This window comes from Vespa velutina, chromosome 4 (assembly GCF_912470025.1).
Source record: "Vespa velutina chromosome 4, iVesVel2.1, whole genome shotgun sequence".
NCBI lineage: Eukaryota > Metazoa > Arthropoda > Insecta > Hymenoptera > Vespidae > Vespa > Vespa velutina.
In genome coordinates, this window is record NC_062191.1 from 2,537,939 (window position 1) to 2,558,070 (window position 20,132).

The 20,132-nt window shown below is 29.0% G+C and overlaps 1 protein-coding gene across 3 annotated transcripts; it reads right to left on the reverse strand.

Annotated features, from left to right (window-relative positions):
- Positions 1 to 605: 605 nt before the first annotated feature.
- Positions 606 to 19,939, reverse strand: LOC124948430 (WD repeat and FYVE domain-containing protein 3). Of its 3 annotated transcripts, none has more exons than XM_047492035.1 (46): positions 19,473 to 19,939; positions 18,778 to 18,959; positions 17,908 to 18,144; positions 17,429 to 17,833; positions 17,149 to 17,341; positions 16,810 to 16,996; positions 16,535 to 16,716; positions 16,108 to 16,459; positions 15,884 to 16,005; positions 15,466 to 15,761; positions 15,111 to 15,377; positions 14,700 to 14,990; positions 14,227 to 14,600; positions 13,803 to 14,092; positions 13,503 to 13,718; positions 13,218 to 13,390; positions 12,921 to 13,149; positions 12,705 to 12,841; positions 11,889 to 12,072; positions 11,540 to 11,811; positions 11,218 to 11,447; positions 10,958 to 11,125; positions 10,656 to 10,864; positions 10,259 to 10,583; positions 9,994 to 10,192; positions 9,533 to 9,893; positions 9,231 to 9,435; positions 8,739 to 9,159; positions 8,433 to 8,642; positions 8,115 to 8,303; positions 7,707 to 8,000; positions 7,399 to 7,634; positions 7,060 to 7,315; positions 6,770 to 6,981; positions 6,513 to 6,645; positions 6,272 to 6,425; positions 5,960 to 6,194; positions 5,614 to 5,837; positions 5,277 to 5,530; positions 4,918 to 5,145; positions 4,647 to 4,838; positions 4,387 to 4,558; positions 4,043 to 4,289; positions 3,709 to 3,963; positions 3,345 to 3,542; positions 606 to 3,227 (listed from the first exon to the last, which is right to left on the reverse strand). In XM_047492035.1, exons 3-46 carry the CDS (start codon positions 18,130 to 18,132, stop codon positions 3,113 to 3,115), a joined length of 10,317 nt encoding a protein of 3,438 aa, XP_047347991.1. In that variant the 5' UTR covers positions 18,133 to 18,144; positions 18,778 to 18,959; positions 19,473 to 19,939; the 3' UTR covers positions 606 to 3,112. The 3 variants fall into 3 exon arrangements, with proteins under 3 accessions (XP_047347991.1, XP_047347992.1, XP_047347990.1); XM_047492036.1 differs by having other exon boundaries at positions 15,466 to 15,749; positions 18,778 to 19,034; XM_047492034.1 differs by having other exon boundaries at positions 18,778 to 19,034.
- Positions 19,940 to 20,132: the final 193 nt, after the last annotated feature.

Genomic DNA, 20,132 nt, shown 5'->3' on the forward strand with positions numbered 1-20,132 from the left:
CGCGCAGTTGAGAAGTATATACTCATTTACGCACATAATACACTTTTAAAAGCTCGTATATCGCAATATTAGATATTACAATATTATCTAGGCTACTCTTTAAATTTCATTCATTATACTTACATCTGAAACTAATGAACGTTCTTTACTATCTCATTTATATACATTTTCGAATTTGACCATTCAATATCATAATTTCTTACCAATTAGTCAAATACAGTAGAACAGACACTGATCGTACTACTAAACTTGTGTAACTGATATAGTTATTCTTCATTTCGCTACATACGAAAATATTAAAAAAATACAATTTGCTAATACAGTGTTCTAATGAAATGATCTGTCAATGCAGTCACTGTTCTCTCACAAAATTGTACTGTTATTATAGTTACATATTCTGATGTTAATAACTACAATGTGGACATATGAAGAAAAAAAAAAACTGAAATGAAATAATTTATTAGAAATATAATATATATATATATATATAATTTTTTTTTTAAATTCTTGTAAATTGAGAAAAATCATTAAAATCCATGTTGACGCTAAATTACAAAGTATGCTCTTATAAACTAACACAAACTTAATCCAATACAATTCATGTATATGAGATAAATATGTTTTTTATATATTTGTTTTCATCTAATTATTATAGTTTAACAACAGCACAGCACAGAATGATTACTAATTAGAAGAATAGAATGGTTTAAAATTTATATAGTAAAATGCATATAATAAATTACATTGAATATTTTCTTATTAATAAATGTGATAAATATATGTTAAAGAATATATGTTAATGTAAATATAAATAATACTGTTGGAAACTGTAAAGAAAAAAATCTGTTGAATTATAATAATAAACTGAAAAGGCACTCAGAATGCCTAGGACTAGAAATTGCACCCCTATATGTACATTACATTGCAAATAAATAATAATAAATGAATATATCATGGAGCTTTCCTATTCAATCCCGGTACGTAATGCAATGTATTAATAGATAATGAATTTATTAAAAAAGGTCTTTTTTTTTGTAGTCTTTTTAAAGTACAGTTCATAAAATATGAACTTTATATTTTTTATGAAGTGATACTTGGAAGTAGACTTTTATGCATAGATTTTACATTCAAAATTACATCTTTAAAAATTCCTTCTCTCTATATATAAATAGAAGTAAAAAAGTAAAATTTACAGAAACCCACAATATTTTTTTTGAAAATAGTTTGTGGTTACGACATTGACATTATTTGAAGAGAATACATGGTAACATATACACATGTTGTGTGCTTTGTGTATGGATAATTCATATATGCAATGTTCTTTTAATTACATTTATACCACACTACATGTTTTGACTTGTTATATTTTTTAAAAAAGAATGTTTTCACTGATTTTGGGAATATTTGACTAGTAACAATGGTACTACAAATGTATGATACCGAAAGATTTAATCCCTTAAATTGCATTCACTCAGCTTACATATAGTGAGCATACATTTTCATTTTTTCACCTATAAAATTTGTGCCTTTAGAAAAATGGAAGTATTTCAATAGAATACAAAAACATTAGTATTCATTATTTGAATAATAAGACTAATTTTACAGTCATCCCATATTTTTTAAAGATTTGTAAAAGATTCTTTCTGGCTGCTCCTGTTTTACATATCTAACTTTGTTCCTTATAATTTGCTCTGGCCATCTCTTAAAATGCAATATTTTCTTTTTTTCTTTTTTTTTATATATATATTTTCTTTAATACATATTAAAATAATAATGAACATAATTTTTGCTACTAAAAAAGAAATTAACGATCCAATCTTTAACTAAAAGTTTCCATCCACATTTATGCCATCACTTAGTATTACTGATTTTAAATTTTACAGTTTTGCTTATCAATAAAACTAGCTTATCAATAAAAACACTTTATGCAGATAAGGTATTGTCTATTGTAAAATTTAAAATCTATATCATTTGAATAGAGGTCATAAGTGATACACGTCATTATATATTGTTGTGTAACCATAAGAGCTTTGCTTTCTAAACATTTTCTTGTAATTTGTAATTAAAAATTAATTGTATATGTTGAATATCATATATAAACTAAATATATTCGTTTAAATACTGTCGTTCACATTTCAAGCATATAAAAGCATATAATATTATGTGTTAGTATTATCTACTAACATACTTAAATTGTAAATATAAGATAGAGAGATTTAAAAAAGAAGAAACATTTAAGCAATGTTAGAGATTATTTTTTCAGTTCACTTATAATTCAGTGAACATATTGAAATCATATTTTTAAAAACTCAAAATTATTTGAAGTTATTGAATTATAAAATATGAAAAGTGTTTAATATACATATTATATCAATGATTTAGATTATAATAGTCTGAAGAGACTAAAAAATTTCTTGAATAAAAAATATAAAATACACATTTATGTATGTAGTTATGATAGAGAATTATAATCTTATACAAAAACTTCATAAAATATTAAAAATTAAATGGTGAATTCAAATGTTCGTGTTTAGCAGCATGTGCTTTTAATGGCTTTATACATTTAGCCTTTCTTTTTTTCTTTTTTTTTTTTCTTTTTTTTTTTCTTTTTTTTTTTAATATACTTTAGCACTTTAGGCAATAAACTCTGTACGTCTTAATTTTCATGTATACTTGTTACACATACATCGGTATAAATTATTTTGTTTATATTTTAGTCAAGGTGATAAAAATTTCAATGTCATTTAAGCTGATTTCAGAAATGGTATCACTTCTGAATTAAAAAAGCAATTGCAACATTTGTTTTCCTGCCAGGCATAGTCAAAATAATATTCACATTGAATCATATAAACTGTGTATATTCGCTACAAGACACAAATAGAATGAAATCCATACCTTGTCTTTCATGTACAGATACTCAACTATGAGCTTAATAACTACTCATGATTATATACATTCGACCAATATTTCTATCTAGTTTAGTAATTAACACAGCAGATTCAATGTTATTATTGTTATTAAATTAGTATTAATATTATTATTGTGTTATTGTATATAATTATTATTACTACCATTATAATTATTATTTTAAATATTATTTAATATTATTATATTAAATATTATTTTCAGTAGAAGATTGAGAATGTAATGAAGAGTAGCAACCTTGACAAACTCTAACAGGTTTTAAAATTCCAAGTCTTGAAATTTTAGATTCAAATCTGCTACATCTGTATATGAAAACAACGTTATAATAAATAAATTATTACCTTCCCTAGAGGAGAAGTAAATGTATTTTTTTTTTCTTCTATGCAACATCAATTTTTTTCTATGCAACATCAATTTACCTGGAACAGAACACTTGACCACAATTCCGACAATGGTGTTTCCTTTCATACAGATTAAATCTAACACCACATCCAACACAGGTATCTGCTCCTTCATCTTTCAGCCAATGATCTGCAACTGTACGGCCTGGCTGTTCACAAACGCTCCATGAAAATACTCTACCACGAGTATCGCCAACGTACACTGTTCTGTGATCTCTATAAATATCAAAACCAATGTAATAAATTATAAATAGTATTATTTATACGTATTCAAAAATTAAAAAAAAAAAAAAAGAAAAGAAAGAAAAGAGAAGAAAAAGAAAAGAAAAAGAAAAACTTTAATACTGCTCAGTGATATATTACCTTGATAGCGATATATTACCTTGATACTGCCAGTGCCGTAATAGAAGCAGGCTCTGCATTATCTTTTCGATCATAAGCAGTATGCATTGTCAATTTACTTCGAAAGACCAATTGTCTTTGCCATTTAAATCCATCTCTCAAGACATTTTGTGGATTAATCTTTTTGGGTTTTGTATCAGATTCATTAACCATTACAAAACTATCGGTTAAACTTGTATCACTTTTACTAGTTCTCAAAGCTCCTTCTGTATCTCCAGGATTGTTGTGTAATTTACTTTATAAAATATAATATTTGTTTTTAATATATTTTCTTCAATCTTTATATATTAAATTAACAAATTTTATTTAATTACCTTGTTTGTGTTCCTTCACTATCGGCACGTCCTCCTCCTTCGCTTTTTCTAAACATTGGATTTCCGCGACCTTTACGTCTTAATATAACCGCAGAAGCATGGTTACAATGTGATAAAGATTTGTTATTTGAACCATTACTAGATTCATTATCAGAACATTCTTCTTTTTCCTCGTGAGCCCTAGAAGCTTCTTTGGTATTTTCTGGTTCAGAGAGGCTACTTTCTGATCCACTTTTTATTAACATCCCTTTATTATAAACAAAATAATATAATTATAATAGAGACAATAATAGAATAAATATAGATCAGAGTATATAATAAATGTTTAAATAAAAATCATTTACCTGATCCTTCAGTAGATATACTCATTTGTTTTACTAATTCGTGAACTCTTTTCTTTGTACTTTCACTTTGGTCTACTTGTACATTTGGATCATCTTGTCCTTCTTTATCCCCATAAAGTTCCTCCAATTGTTCATCTTCCGCAGGCACTTGCACAAAATCCATCGACCACATCTGCGAAATTAATCATTTATTTGTTTATTATCTTCAAAATAATATATCTGACCTTTTTTTTTTTTTTTTTTAAATGATCACAACGTACGCGTGCAACTCCATCCGTAGATCCAGTCATTATTACATTTTGTGAATCCCATTCATGTGTTTGACTAAATGCAACGCACAAAATTTGTTGCATCCTATCGGCTCTTCCAACGCATGTATTTACATTCGCTAATTCTTCACCATTTATACTCCATACATGTAACCATGTAGCAGCACAAGTGGCTATATCACCCTACATAAAATATATTTTATTAAAATTAATCATTAATATTTCAACAAATCATAGATATTTAAATATTTTCCATAAATACCGTTAGCTCGTTAATAGCTACTGCAGCTACTGGTCCTGCGTGTCCCCGAAGTTGGCGAACGAATAAACATCGGGATAAGTCCCAAATAATTGCAGTACCGTCTCTTGAACCTGACACAATAACATTATATGCCGTACTAGATGATAAACATGTTACAGCATCTGTATGACCATATAAACATTGTTTTATCGACAATTGACGTTTTACATACTCCCATACAATGACGACCTATAAAATAATAATAATAATTATATTAAATTCTTCTGCAATTTTAAAAAAATTTTTTTATCATTATTATTATTATTATTATTATTATTATTATTATTACAATTTAGAAGATCATGAATACATTAACTTACAGAACTTGTTCCTGCTGTCACTATCAATTTGGATGATGGACAAACACAAGCTACAATTTCTCCACTGCTTTGCATCATAGCTTCACATACAAATATTGCCTTATCGCTGTCATAATTGCCTATCCTCAAAGAATGGTCAGCAAAACCCCATGCGACATATTTATTATAAGATGGAGGAATAAGCGTTTTATTTTGTTCGACCGCTAATACTGCTTTGTCAACGTGAAGTATTTGACCAACAGGACTCTTCAACTCTGAATATATAATTAAAATAATTAAAAAAAAAAAAAACTATAAATTTATTCGAATGAATATTAAATATGATGTAATAATAAACCTTTAATAGGTTGAAGCGATGGTTTCAAATTATCAAGATTATGGAAAAATAATTTATCAGATGTAGTAATACTTAAGCCCGGTGTAATGGGTCCAGGATCTATAACACTAATTCTTTGTGTCATCTTCTTTGCAGGATGCGGCTTCTTAAATAACTGTTTCGGTATTTGGCCAAAGTTATTTATAAAACCGATAGTAGCATTTTTCTTTAGAGGGTCATCAATACTGAAAAATGAAATGTAATTATGTCAAAAAAAAAAAAAAAAAAAAAAAAAAAAGAAAGAAAAAAAAGAAAAAGAAAAAAAAAAAGAAAATATTGTAATAATGTAATAAAAAATAGAACATACTTGTATATATCGACGTTGCCTTCATAGAAAAGATGATGAAAAACATTAACAGCTTCAACAGCTGCAGGTCCATTCTGTTTACATCCAAATATCAAATCGATCCATTGATGAAGATGCTGTGAAACATAATCACATTCTAATGCAAGCCTATGGGCACGTATAAATTCTCGTGGATCTTGTTTTGCCCATGGTGGAAGCACAATATCCCCAAGTTGTACACCACTTTGCTTAGAACCTGTTTAACAACGTTGTATTTATTTTTAATGTACGAACTTATTAGTGTTTCTTCTTTATCACAAATAATTTACATGCCTAGATCAAAATGGTTTGAATTGACAAGAAATTCTGGAAGATAGAAGAACTCGGGTATAAGTTCCTTTACATCGGCCATATTATGTTTAGACGCAGATAGCCAAGCTTCTTTAACGCTATTAAACATTCTGTCTGCCAAATCGAAATGACCACCCTAAATCAAAATTATTATATATAATCGCATATAAATAATAATAATAATGGCTTATAAAAATTATCTTTTTTATTTTAATTCACGTACCTGTAGCCTTAAAAAGTGTTGTGTAAAAGGTTCCATTCTTACCAAGTAGGAACATACTATCATAGCCGAAGAGTAATGAGTTCCATAATGATAAGGTGGAGTTTCACCATGCGGGTCATCCCATTCTTTATATCTGCGAATGTGAATTATTTAATATTAAATAATTCCCTCTTGTCTTTTCTTCTTTACGAGAAAAAAAAAATAAATAAATAAATAAAAATAAAAAATAAAAAAAAAGAAAATAAAGAAAGAAAAACCTTTTCTTAAATTGTAATAATCGTTCGGGACTTTGTGCGCCCATAGGTTTACTGAAATCTCTGAATGTCGATGGGTCTGTTAAATCTAACTCTTCATTATCATAATCAGCTAAGATCCACGGGAATATTGGATATTGCATAAGATCGTTATAGCTACGTCCAGCTAAGGTATTGAGATGCATCAAATATTGAAAATTTGATATTTCTCCTCGCTGAAGACGAAAAAATTTATTTGATTAAATAAAATCCATTTAATGTTAAAATATTATATTATTGTTTAAAATACCAACCACCCATCGCTGTGTAACTGATGTTTCTCCTATTAGATTAGACAATAAGCCCGTTGCCTGCTCTACATTAGCAGTTCTTTTTTGACCAGCTACAGACTGTTGCGCACTATCGGCAATAGCAGTTGCAAAAGTCATAAATCTTTGGTATACTTTATTTCTTACTTTTCGTGGAAAAGCTAATAAATAATTCCTTCCATCGCCACTAAATACTTCTAATGCCATTGGCTGTAGTAAATATCTTCTCTTATGTACTTCTCTGAGAAAATAAATAAATAAATAAATAAATTAACCAATAAATTGTTAGTAACATTGATAAATACATTAGTACGTTAAATATACCTTATATCTTCATAATTGAATTTAGAACATTGTCGCATTGCCCTAGATCTTCTAGGGGAACCTGGTGAGGGTAAAATTGGTTCATAAGCTTCTGGTAAACTTTCGATATCTCTTATTTCTCTGGACTTTAAAAGTGTGAAACCATCTATTACATAAAAATGCTCTTTTCCAAATAATAGAAGGCCTTCTGTTGTATCTAAACCTTGAATCCTTGCGCATCTGAACATATGACTGATCTAAAATTAAAATTAACGTAAATTTCGCATAGTTCAGAAAAAAAAAAAAAAAAAAAAAATTGACAGTATTACCTTTTCATGCTCTTCTAATAATCTTAATAATGTTTGATTATCCGGAACCGTTTGATTATTCTCTTCTTCTTGTTCATTATCTTCTTGTACTTCGTCTGGTTCGCTGGCATGACGTTCTAACGTACATGGTACCATCGGTGGTTCACTTTCCGTGGAAGTCTCATTAACATTTAATGGTGTATCGTCTATTACTGGATCACGTTCTCGCTCAAACATACCAGAAGAATTACCAAGTTGTTTTAAATAATACTCTTTACTATCTGTGCTTGTTGCCACTTTGTACTTTAACTGTTTCTAATTTAAAAAAAGAAAAGAATTTATTTTATTACTAAGTTCTTTTTTTTAATTGAATTTTTTAGTTGAAAATTTAATTTAATAATATTTTATAATTCTCATGATACAACTTACATTATCTGGATGTTCCAGTTCAGGCCGATATGGATAATGTATATAAAAAAGATCATTTTTCATCATTTTTTTACGCATCCTACAAGGCCCTTCAGTCATATCTAACATCCACTTGTCTAATTTAGTAGGAGTTGGCGGACCCCATAGACCACGTTCTCTTGTTAATTCTGTTTCCGTTTGCAACCATTCCTAATAGAAAAAAAAAAAAAAAATAATAATAATAATAATAATAATAACAACAATAATAATAATTGAAAACTAAAATTTCAATTATATATTTTCATAATTAAGACAGAGACTTTAAATACTATTAATTACTTGATATACGTAGCGCTGTGTATGCTGATTGGTTTGTTGATGTTGTAATTTTCTTGCTGCAGCAAGTTCTCTAACTAATGCAACATGTTGTTCTGTCCATTGAGATACTGTACTCTGATGTAATCTAAGTTTAACGCGCACAGATTCTTCTTTTCTAACTTTCGTTCGACTAGCTAATCTTGTTAATCCTCCTGTTACTTTTTGAATTTTCTATCATTTCAAATAAATAAAATATTCTTTATTATTATACCATTATAATATTTAACTTGACATAATATTACTTGAAATATATCATTTAATATATACCGATTGTATTTGATTGTGAAGTTCCCAAGGTACTCTATAAGAAGCTTTTCTTTCAAGAACTAAATAATTCGTCCAGAGTCTTGCTGCAGCTTCATATATCTGTTCTCTGACCATTGCTAACTCTGGTGCACGTTCATTAGCTACAGGCGGCAAAAGAGTTATTTTAAAAACTTCTTCTATAGCAGGTTTCTTGCATACATATAGCTCTTCCCAAACCCTAATTGCTGCAACACTCATTAAATTGTGACCCTGGTGAGACATTAATCTATCATCACTCGATTCAACTTGTGGATTAACATGCCATGTTGTTTTCATATTAGTATCTAACATAATTTTTATTTCAGCTGTTAATAGCAGCAAACAATATGTGAGACAGCCAATAAATTCTAACTCATGATTTCCAGCACCAAATACCAAAACTCTGTAAAATTTCAATTGTTACATCATCGATCATTATAAAAATATAATAAAAATATAAATAATTTTTTTTACCTGTGAGTAGTAAGTTTATGTAATGCTTCTAATACAGCCATTTGATCAGCAATAGAATCTGTTGGCCTTGATAGTAAGAATAAAATTGTTCTATTCAGGCAGTGATGAAGACCTTCCATACTGACTACTCCAGATCGTCTTTTAGCTTGCCCAATTAGTTTAACAATAAAATCAAATACTTCGTGTGGATCCTTTGTCAGTGCACCTATATAATAAAATACAAATACTATATATAATATGTTCTATAAACAAAGTTAATTCAATTCCAATATATTATATCCAATATATTAAGTTGTAACTACCTTGCCATAATTTATCTACTATCCTAGCCGCAACGTAACAAACATTACTAGTGATATTATTGACAGAACCACCAGGTACAACAGGAAGTGCTGCTTGTTCACCAATTAAAACGTCTGCAGCTAAAAGATGTTCCATTAAAATAGATAAAACTTCTGTTTGGTAACACATTTGTTGTCCCACAGATGCATGCTCTGGCCATGCTTCTAAAACAAGATCTATAGCTGGTGGAGATTTTGTTGTTACTGACATAGAAAGAGAGTCTACAATAATGACTCTTAAAAAGTCCATAACAAATTTTTTTGCAAGATGATTTGTTAATCCAATATCCTTTGATGGAGATCTTACCAATACTGGTTCTTGCTAAAAAATTAAAAAGAAAAAGAAGAAATGAAAGTAATAAAAAAAATATACTTTTTTATTAAAGATGTATTATAGATTAAAGATACTTGAATTTATTTACCTCGTCTGCTGGTGTACTTGCGCCACTACTATCTTGACTAGAACTTGCAGGCCTTGGAAACAAAGTACCAGCTAATGCTCCCAAAACATCAGCAGACATGAAAACTTGCATAAAGTCAGTGAAATTATGGTACAGAAAAAATAGGAACTGTATTATTATCACTGGATAATCAGTTAACCAAACAGGTAATGATTCTGGACTATAAAAAAAGCAATAATTAAATCTATGCAATATAATGACCAGACAAAATATAACATACACATACTTATTTGAATGGTTGTTCAGCATAGTTCGCACCATGATTAACAACGTGACTACAGCTTCTGGACAAAGACTTATTCTGCTAGCAAAAGAAGATAGAGTATGATTTGCGGGAACTCCAAACATGAAATTCCATAGATTATTTAAATCGAGTTTTGAATCCATTGGTAATAATTTTACTGGCTGTCCCATCATAAGAGAAATAAAAAGAAAATAAAGTTCTGGAACAAGATCAATATGTTGTGGTAGTAACCATCCAAGATGCTGAAATCCTGGTACATGAAGGCCTGAAGGCTTAATATCACCACCAGACATCTGTTGATGACATCCTACGAAAATATATATAAAATATTATTTTATTATTCGATTATTTTTAAGTTATTCTATTATCTTTTACATACCAAGTGCTAGTGCCATTTTATTATGATCAGTATGACGTAGCCAGCCACCATTACTAGTGCCTTCTTTGAATTTTTGTAGAATTGACTGTACTGAACACACAGCAACTAGTATACGCAATCCCCAAATAACAGTAGTACTATGAAGACTAGGTTGAAGAAACAATAATATCCAATCTAGGCCTAATACTTTGGCTAACTCTTCACACATACTATAAAATATTTATAATATACAGATAATGAATATGATCAATGATTATAAAAACACTAGATATTAAATTAAAATATATGATTTGTATCCTTACTTTATATTCACTTTGGCACCAGTAAATAAGAGCGAGTGTAAAAGTTGTAAGCAACGATTTCGTAGAAGTATACCTTCACCCTCTCCCTCTTTATTTCCTTCACTTTCTCTAAGAACTAAATGTTTTTCTGAATTTAATGGTAAAGTAGCCACAATAAATTGACCAAACCTGAAAAAATATATAAAAAGATTTTAATTATTTTACATCTATTATGTCTAAAAAGTAATCCATAAATAAATATTTTCTTAATAGTTCTTTACCAGAGTAAATCAGCCTGTCTTGGCTGACTCAATAATATACTAAGTAAAGCCAGTAAAACCTGTCGTGTGCTATTTTGTTTAACATCACTAAGTATATGTAATAATTTATGTACTAATTGCAAATCCCTCATTAATCGTAAATTTGTACGTTTTTCGCTAGATTCTGCTATTAACTCATATAAGTGTTCTAAAAGAGATCTTAATAATTCTCCAGGTGCTTCGTGCCAAACCTTTAGGGAAAATATATATAATAAGACATGAAATATCTTTTTATTAACGCGATGAAATATCTTTTTATCAAACATTAATTATTTTATTTTACCTGTAGATCACATAAAAGATCTTGAAATGCTGTAACATTAGGAATTGCACTGGTTTCTCTACCACTGTCAACTGTACCAACAAGACTAAATGTGAGATGTAATATATGACTATTCAAAAGAGTACATTTTCTTCTTAATAACATGGCTAATGTTTGATATCCTCTACGACGATCCATTTCTTGTTGCGCTGCCTGATTTGATCTCACAACACATACTAATGCTTTAACAGCTGCATACAGAGATTCTACATCTTGTGCCATGGCTATTAGACCTGATAAAGAAAAACAATATTATAAAAATTATATATTAATAATGATTTTAAATCTATCAAATATTAATATTTCTTACCTAATAAAACTGAACATCCTCCCACATTATCAATCGTAGTAGCTACAGGACGAGGATTAAAAACTCGTACTCCTAAATATCCTACAACCACACCACCTAAAGCTCGAGCTGGTCCACTAAGATGGCCTGCAGAATTGTGAAGGACTCTAATTGGTGTGGCATTTTCATGAGATGACATACCAAGCTAAAAAATAATAATAAATTATATTAATATTATATTCCATTTCACCTCTCTTCTTATTATATTATTATTATTGTTGCTGTAGAATATGTGAAAGAAATAAACCGTATATAACGATTCTTCTCTTTATATCTGTACTCAGAATTAGTCGTCTCTTATAACATCCTTCTCTCATATTAAATATTTTGCCTACTCTTTATTTACACCATGTATATATATATATATATATGAAACGACTAATTCTGAGTACAGATATAAAGAGAAAAATGAATACGTAGCAAGAAAGTGTGTGTGTGTGTGTGCGCGCATAAGCGCGAGTGGTTTTTCTTTAAGAACAAAACAGACATAACCAGAATTGATGTGTCGAAGAATATAGATACATTTTGACTTTCGAGTTAACTATTCTACCTTCTCACTCCAAACTTCAAAATCTATTATTGCCTCTTAAAAATCTATTCATCGACTACTATTTACTAACGACAGCGCAATAAAATAATAAAAGTACTCATTTCAACGTACAATTTCCCAAATTATTTACGGTATTCAAAATACATATTGATATTACGTATATCTGAATTCGGCATATAATACAGTCAGACATTTAAAAAAAATGAATAAATTTAAATTAAAAGTACCTGTTTAGCAATTGACTTATTATCAGCTCTGCTATAGACTTTCCTAATTTTAGCTAATGTCAGCTGAGACATAGCTTTTGCATTTAATCCAAAAACAAGTTTTTCTTCTACTACAAGAGCTGACAAAGGTTCTGGACCTGTAAACATAATACTATTAATATAATTTCATAAAAACGTTTTGTATCCATTAATTATATGTTAAATCAATAATAATACCTGATAATTGTGGTGCTTGTAAACTTCCCATATAATGTGGACCTAATCTGAATAAAGCTGCAATATTCTGAGAATTGAATACTTCTTCAACTAAATGACATGGTCCTTGTTTCCAAGTAAGTCTGGAATATCGTCTCCAGCATGGTGGTGTACCAATATATCCATAAACTGGTGAAGCAACTGTTAAATTAGCTGCTCCACCACCCGGAACTTGAGTGATGTAATGAAGCTATATTAAAAAAAAAATTATTTAAAAAAAAAAGAACTATTAGAAAAAAGTAATTTTATTAATCTTACCTTTTGACTATGAATGTGTTGTCCATCTAAATATAACGAAAAACTAGAATTCTTTAAAACAGCACGATTTAATACAATTGCTATATGATGCCATTGTCCTTCGTGTAACAAATCAGGGCACCAAACTCTAGCTCCACATTCGCCAGTACCTTCGGGTTCCCATTCTCCAACATCTAAGAAAATTTTTATTTTACCTCTTTTAACGAATATTTTTATATTAATATAAAAATAAGCTATATATATTTTTATAGTTTAACAGAAAAAATTTATAGAACAAAATCTTACTCTGAGGCATGGTCGTTTCTTGAGTAGAAACAATGATAGCCTTATCTCTAGCACTGAGAACAGCAATCAAACAAATTAAATCTCTTGAAGATTGAGGAGTACGTACTAATGTTAATAGTCTTACACAATGAGGATCTGTTCTAGGATCACTAAACTTATCAATACATATCCATGTACTATATGTCAAACCAGTTTGTGGTGGAAATAATCTATCACCTAAAATGATTATCTTTTAGTAAACAATTGATACAATAAAAAAAAAAAAATAATAATTTTTAAAACTTTTATTTCAATATCTACCAGAACCAATTCCTCCAAGTACACTGTTGTCAGCAGTTACCACCGTAGGCGGGGTTGTACTCTGAGGTGCAATACTTGGTAAATACAAACAGGCAAATCCTTCTGCACTCATATCTAATTCAACAAATGGTGGTAAAGTACAGGAACCATGAGCTCTGAAATCTTTGGGAGTTGTCATGGATACCAAAGTTTTAATACGTGTTAGAGGCACTGGTCCTCCTCTAGGTTTGTTTGGTTCGATATCATCAAGTGAAATACAACACAAAGGATCTCCCAAGCGTAAAAATTCTCTAAAAAAAAAAAAAAAAATAAAAAAAAATAAAAAGAAAAAGATAAAGAAAAAAAAAGGTAATAAGATTAACTTCAATTGAAAATTAACAATTAAATATAAAAATATGAAATGATAACATTTTATAATTTTTACCTTAAATCTCTAGGTTCTAGAGATTGAGCTGCAAGTCTCTCTATTATATATTGTAATGGTTGATGTAAAGGATGAATTTCATCTTGCAAAGCAATTCTACCCATAGATAGTAATTCACCCGCCATACCAGCTTCGCACATCACCTGTTGGTTCCTTTCAGAACGTACTAAACTTTTAATAATTTCTGCTATGTATAACTGTAGAGCTAATGCAAGTTGTGGATTTGAAGGATCAGATATTGATGGAAGCAAATGAAGCATTCCAACGACAATACCAGGATGAACTACAATAGGTTCAGGAGTAGGAGGACTTAGATTTAAAGGGTTTATGGCACATCTCTTTCCACTTCCAGGAGAGTCAAAAGACTTTTGTTGCTGGAAAAAGAAAAAATAAAAAATAAAAAAAATATTAACAAATGTTAAAAGATATATTTTATATATGTCTTATATTTATTATTTATATTAGAAACTTACTTCCACACTAGCTTGTTTATGACTAGGTGATCTCATACTGATCCCGGCCATATTAGGTTTATCAAAAGCATCAAGTGCAACATCATATAGAAGTCGTAATAGTAAACACGCATACGCTAATGTTCTTGACATGCCATCTGGAAATGCTGGCTCTAATACATTTCCAGTAAAAAGAGTTGATAACATGTTGTGATAATTCATAGTAGGTATTATATTCATTTCAGCCAATTTAATTTGTGTTGAAAAACATCCAAGAAGTCGTAATGTATCACATAGACTTGATTGACATACCTAAAAAATAATTTAATAAGTATTAGAAAACTACACCATATATATATATATATATATATATATATATATACATATATGGTTAATAATTTTTATTAATTCAAACATAGATAACAATTATACCTCGTGATGAAAAAATTTTGCATTTGCGGGCTCGAAACGCATTGCTGTACTTATTGTATGGAACACCACGTGTAGTAATGTTAATAATTGTATTTCATCTTGCGGAGTTCTTTGCACAACATCGTTACAAGGCTCAGTATTATTTCGTACTTGTTGCTCAAGTTGACCCTCCAGAGAGACAAGCACCGACATAACGTAAACAAACCCTCCAACTTTACGGAATACTGTTCTTGTACGATGAGATTCTCGTAGGCACGCTAGTAATGACTACAATATAAAAAGTTAATATTTATATAATTTATATATCTTCCATATAAAATATATTATAATAAATATACGATTATATGACACTAACTTTCAATATATGTGTTTTTAAGACCAAAGCATTTGAGGGTGCAGAATGCATAACTCCTAATAAAGTTGCCATATCATCATCACCACCAGCACTAAGTATCAATTCCCTTACTATTCCAAGTGCAGGATAGCGACAATCTGTATATGGTACAAGATTATGGGCACAACGTGCTCCACCACATTCTCTGAATAAATTTGCATTCTGTACATTTCCAGCTAACAAAGTTGTTAAAGCTTCCATGACTAAGGCACCCAAACGTTCATCTTCTGGGGATATTTTATATTCTGTAAATATATCTTTAAATATATTAAATCGAGATAAATGCAAAATTAATATATTCTTTATTACAATTCTCATAAATAAAATATTAAAATGGATAAATATATCTACATATGTTTATAAAAATAAAAACAATCACCTAGTCCTTGGTCCTGTGCAGCCTGTTTGTCTTTAAGTAATGTAGCATAATGGTGAAGACAAGTAACAAATACTTCCAACATGCCTACTTCTCTGTATACATCTTTAAAAATTGTATTGTGTCTAAAAAATATAATTTTTGAAAAAGATTATATAAAATTTATATATAAAGATACTTTTAAGAGAAACAAAAAATTAATTGATTAAAAATATTTTCTATATTACCTAAGTATATTCAGAAGCGTTTCCATACACATGATACTACAAGTAACAGAATTATTCGCCTTGAGTAATATAGATAAAGATATAAGTTCTTTACAAGGCACAAAATTAAGTTGAAATACTATGAATTCCAACAGCTGAAAAAACTTCTGTTGTATTTCTAAATTTTTCAAATGAATCTTTTCTGCAAATTGTGATAAAGTGTTCTGTCCTTCCAATATAAAATAATTAGCATTATCACTATGATAAACGCTTGAAATAGCATCGAGAATAGTACAGCAAAGAAGTGACGAATTTGACTTAACAAATACAGATTGTAACACTTGAAATGCTTGAATATTTCGAACACTTCCTCCTAAAGTAAAAATAATATAATATAAAGACAAAAAATATGCATATGAACAAAACAATTTTTATGATGAAATATTACCTCTATTACTTGGTTGAGGTAAGGTAAATCCAAGCATTTGAAATAACGAACCCATACTGGCTTGACTTGGTTTTAATTCAGTATGTCCACACATTGTCAAAGATGCCAACATCAGTACTAAATTTCGAATAGCATCTTGTGCTTCTGCTCTGCTATCTTGTTCTAATCTCGAAGGAGCGTGTCTGTAATAGGAAAAGAGACTTTAGAAGAAAAAGAAAAAAAAAAAAGAAAAAAAAAATATATATATATATAATTTTTTTAATTATTATACTTACTTTAACAAAAAGTCTGATAAAAAAATGTATCCCTGGCAAGTACGAAAATCATCCAAAAGTGTTTGTGATACTTCACTAGAATCTTTCAAGAAACAAAATACTGTAACAAACATTTCTACAACTTCCAATAGTGCAAGCTCAGGTACACGTTGCATATTATCAATGCATAAAGCTATACATCCTTTATCTATAAATAAAATTTAAAAAACAACTTTTATATATATATATATTTATATATATAGAAATAGATATTAAAATTAAATATTATGAAATCATAATAGGTGTTTAGAAATGACTTACAACCCAGCTGAGTAATTACCAAAGTATCTTGAAACTTACTGTGTATGTATGCTACTACATTTTGTGTAAGACCATGTCGGGATAGTGTCATTAAAACCTCAGCAGCACTTTTACGCCACATAACATTATACTGAGGGCACCAACTTGTGATTGCCAAGAACAATAATGCCAAATCATCTTTACGAGCAAGTTCTTCTGCAGGATATGGATGACTGCATAAACGCACTAGTAACTAGATGTAAGAAAGGAATAATATTAAATTATCTATTCTTGAGAGAGAAAAAAAAATCGATACAAACAATTTCATATATATTATTACCTGAACAAATATTTTTTGTAATAATATTCTACGTTCTCTAGGTGTAAATTCACTGTTTGCATCAGTAATATCAGCTTCCTCTTCATTCATCTCAGGTAAGTCAAGAAATAGATATAAACATTTAACCAATGTTGATGGAACAGACGCAGCAGTCATTGCCTGTATCAGAGATGCATCTCCTGCCGCAAGTAAATTCAATGCTGACAGTAACATCCAACCATTACTTGATTCTTCACTATTTTCTATCTCTAAGAACTTAACAATAGCACAACTTGCAGTTTCAATACTTTGGTTACTTGCTCTTCTTCTAATCTCAGATACCATTAATCGCGAAACTTGTTGTGTAAATGCTAAAATATCCCAGAATTTTTCATTCATATCTCCAGAAGGACTAGAGCCAAATACCTAATTAAAATAAACAAAGCATTTCACTATAAATTTGATTGGTATAAATATATAAATTTAAATAAAAAATATACCTTGCAAAACAATGGTAACATATTATATAATTTATCATCACGTTCAGCATCAGAAAGGGGATGTGGAGGATGGCTATATTCAGAGAAAAGTTTTTTAAGATGCATAAGACCCAAAGCAGTATGTTGGGGATTCGTGCTGCTCGTACATTCATCTAAACTACCCATACTGCTGGAACCCATACCTCCGACACTTGTACCCCCTCTTAATTTGCGCATTATGTTCATATTTAAAAGTTACTGAAATTGAATAAGAAAATATATTCTTATATATCAAAATGTTTTTTTTTTTTTCCTTTTTTTACTAAAATAATTAATTGTTATTAATTACGTACGAAAGGTAAATACGATATAAAAGTATTTTTAATTTTCTTAATAGACATACTTCAAGAATAATAAATTATTTGACTAAATATCATATTACATAATTTAATTGAATGTGGTATGCTATTTATGACAAGTATTATGATAGAATATTATGATTGTTAGAAACAAAAAAAAAACAAGAAAAACGTATATTTCAAAAATTCATTATAGTAACGTTAATAATAATTTTAGTGTTAATAATTTTCGACGTACATAATACGTGGAAATTTAATATCTTTACGAGAAATATACGGAGTCACCATTTTCTTGATCAATGATATCGATGATTATATTCTTATAATATTAAAAAAATCTTTAGATTCTAATTTAATGACACATTGATCAGCGTGTTATTCGGCTCAATATTTACGTCTGTTCGCTTATCAAAACGTCAAGCTAAGCTGTCAAAGCGAACTACTTCGAAACCGCCCATAATTATGATTATGAACACTTATACAACAATGTTTTCTTATTAAACTTTATAAACGATAAACAATTCAATATTACCTGAAATTTATTGCAGATTGAAAAACTCTACATTTTTTTTTGTAATATCACTTTTTCGTCTGGTATATTTAATATTTCAGTAGCAGCAGCCATTTTCATATTCGTCGTTTCCTTTGGCCCACGACCGATGCGATACGTCGATAAGCGTCACGTGATCTGCAGCGATAGCAGCTCTAGCACAACTAAGGCATTGCGGTCAAAATTGGACATTATTCAAATGTCAAAATTTTTCCCACCTTTTTAACAATAGCGTGCATCTTACATCCAACCAAAAAAAAAAAAAAAATGATGTTCATTTCAACTATCGACAATTAAAAGTTTAATAATTAACGTTATAAAAAGAAAAAAATACATAAAACCTTATTAAACGTAGAAAAATTGCTATCGAAAAATTCAATTTATTATTTAATTCTATATTTAAATCATATACATATATATATATACATGATTGTATATGTGTGATATATATGTGTAATTTTATTTAATGTGTAAATTTATAATTTTGAAATTCGCGCCTTAACGTTACGTACGTGACGAACTTATATATCAGAATATTTTTTTTTCCTTCTTTGTTTTTGCTTTTTTCAATGAGAAAATTTCTTTATTCAATTATTCAATTATTCTTCCGTCAGTCAAGTGTCTCTGCACTTTCTAATGGATTTCTGGAATATCCAAGGTCATAATATAATTCTCACCAGTAACTTCCGACGATTTCCAGTGAAAAAAGAAATAAAAATACTGCATTCACTAAACATGAAATTGGAGAGTACGAGTATGAATATTTATAATGGATAAAGTTATAATTAAGTCTTTCGGTAAATTTCGAAATTTATCTTCTCTCCAGTTCCTCCATAAGTTGAACCAAGAAGAAACACTCATCTTTCTCAATAAAGATCAGACTGCCATAATCAATCATTTATACAAACATTCTAGACTCATATGCGCCTTAGAATTTCTATTAAACTCGGATTGGAAAACGGCACTAAAGGAATTTGCAAGGTCGCCTCTGCCGCACCTACCAATGGAGTCGATTATCTAAAATCACGGGACTATGCCAATATTCCTTATATTTTTTGTTCTTTTTTTATTATTTTTTCTTTCTTTCTTTCTTTTTTCTTTTTTTTTTTCTTTAATTTTAAAAATTCCGTGAAATTCTCGTTAATACGTTTTTACGTTTTTATGTAATAATATACTATTATGAAAAAAATAAATGAAAATAAGATTTTATTTACATAATGATTTATCATACAACACATTTAGGAAATTGAATTATTTAAATACTTTTATAATATATACATATATTATGAAATGTATGTGCAAACCTAGAAAATGTAATAAACAATAAGAAATATATA

Excerpts from the sequence above, each read along its gene's own strand:
- LOC124948430 (XM_047492035.1), bottom strand. The coding sequence starts at position 18,132 with ATGAACATAATGCGCAAATTAAGAGGGGGTACAAGTGTCGGAGGTATG. Across the intron at positions 11,812-11,888 it reads AGGATGTTCAGTTTTATTAG|GTCTAATAGCCATGGCACAA; the intron begins GTAAGAAATATT and ends TTTCTTTATCAG. Across the intron at positions 10,193-10,258 it reads CTGAACAACCATTCAAATAA|TCCAGAATCATTACCTGTTT; the intron begins GTATGTGTATGT and ends CTTTTTTTATAG.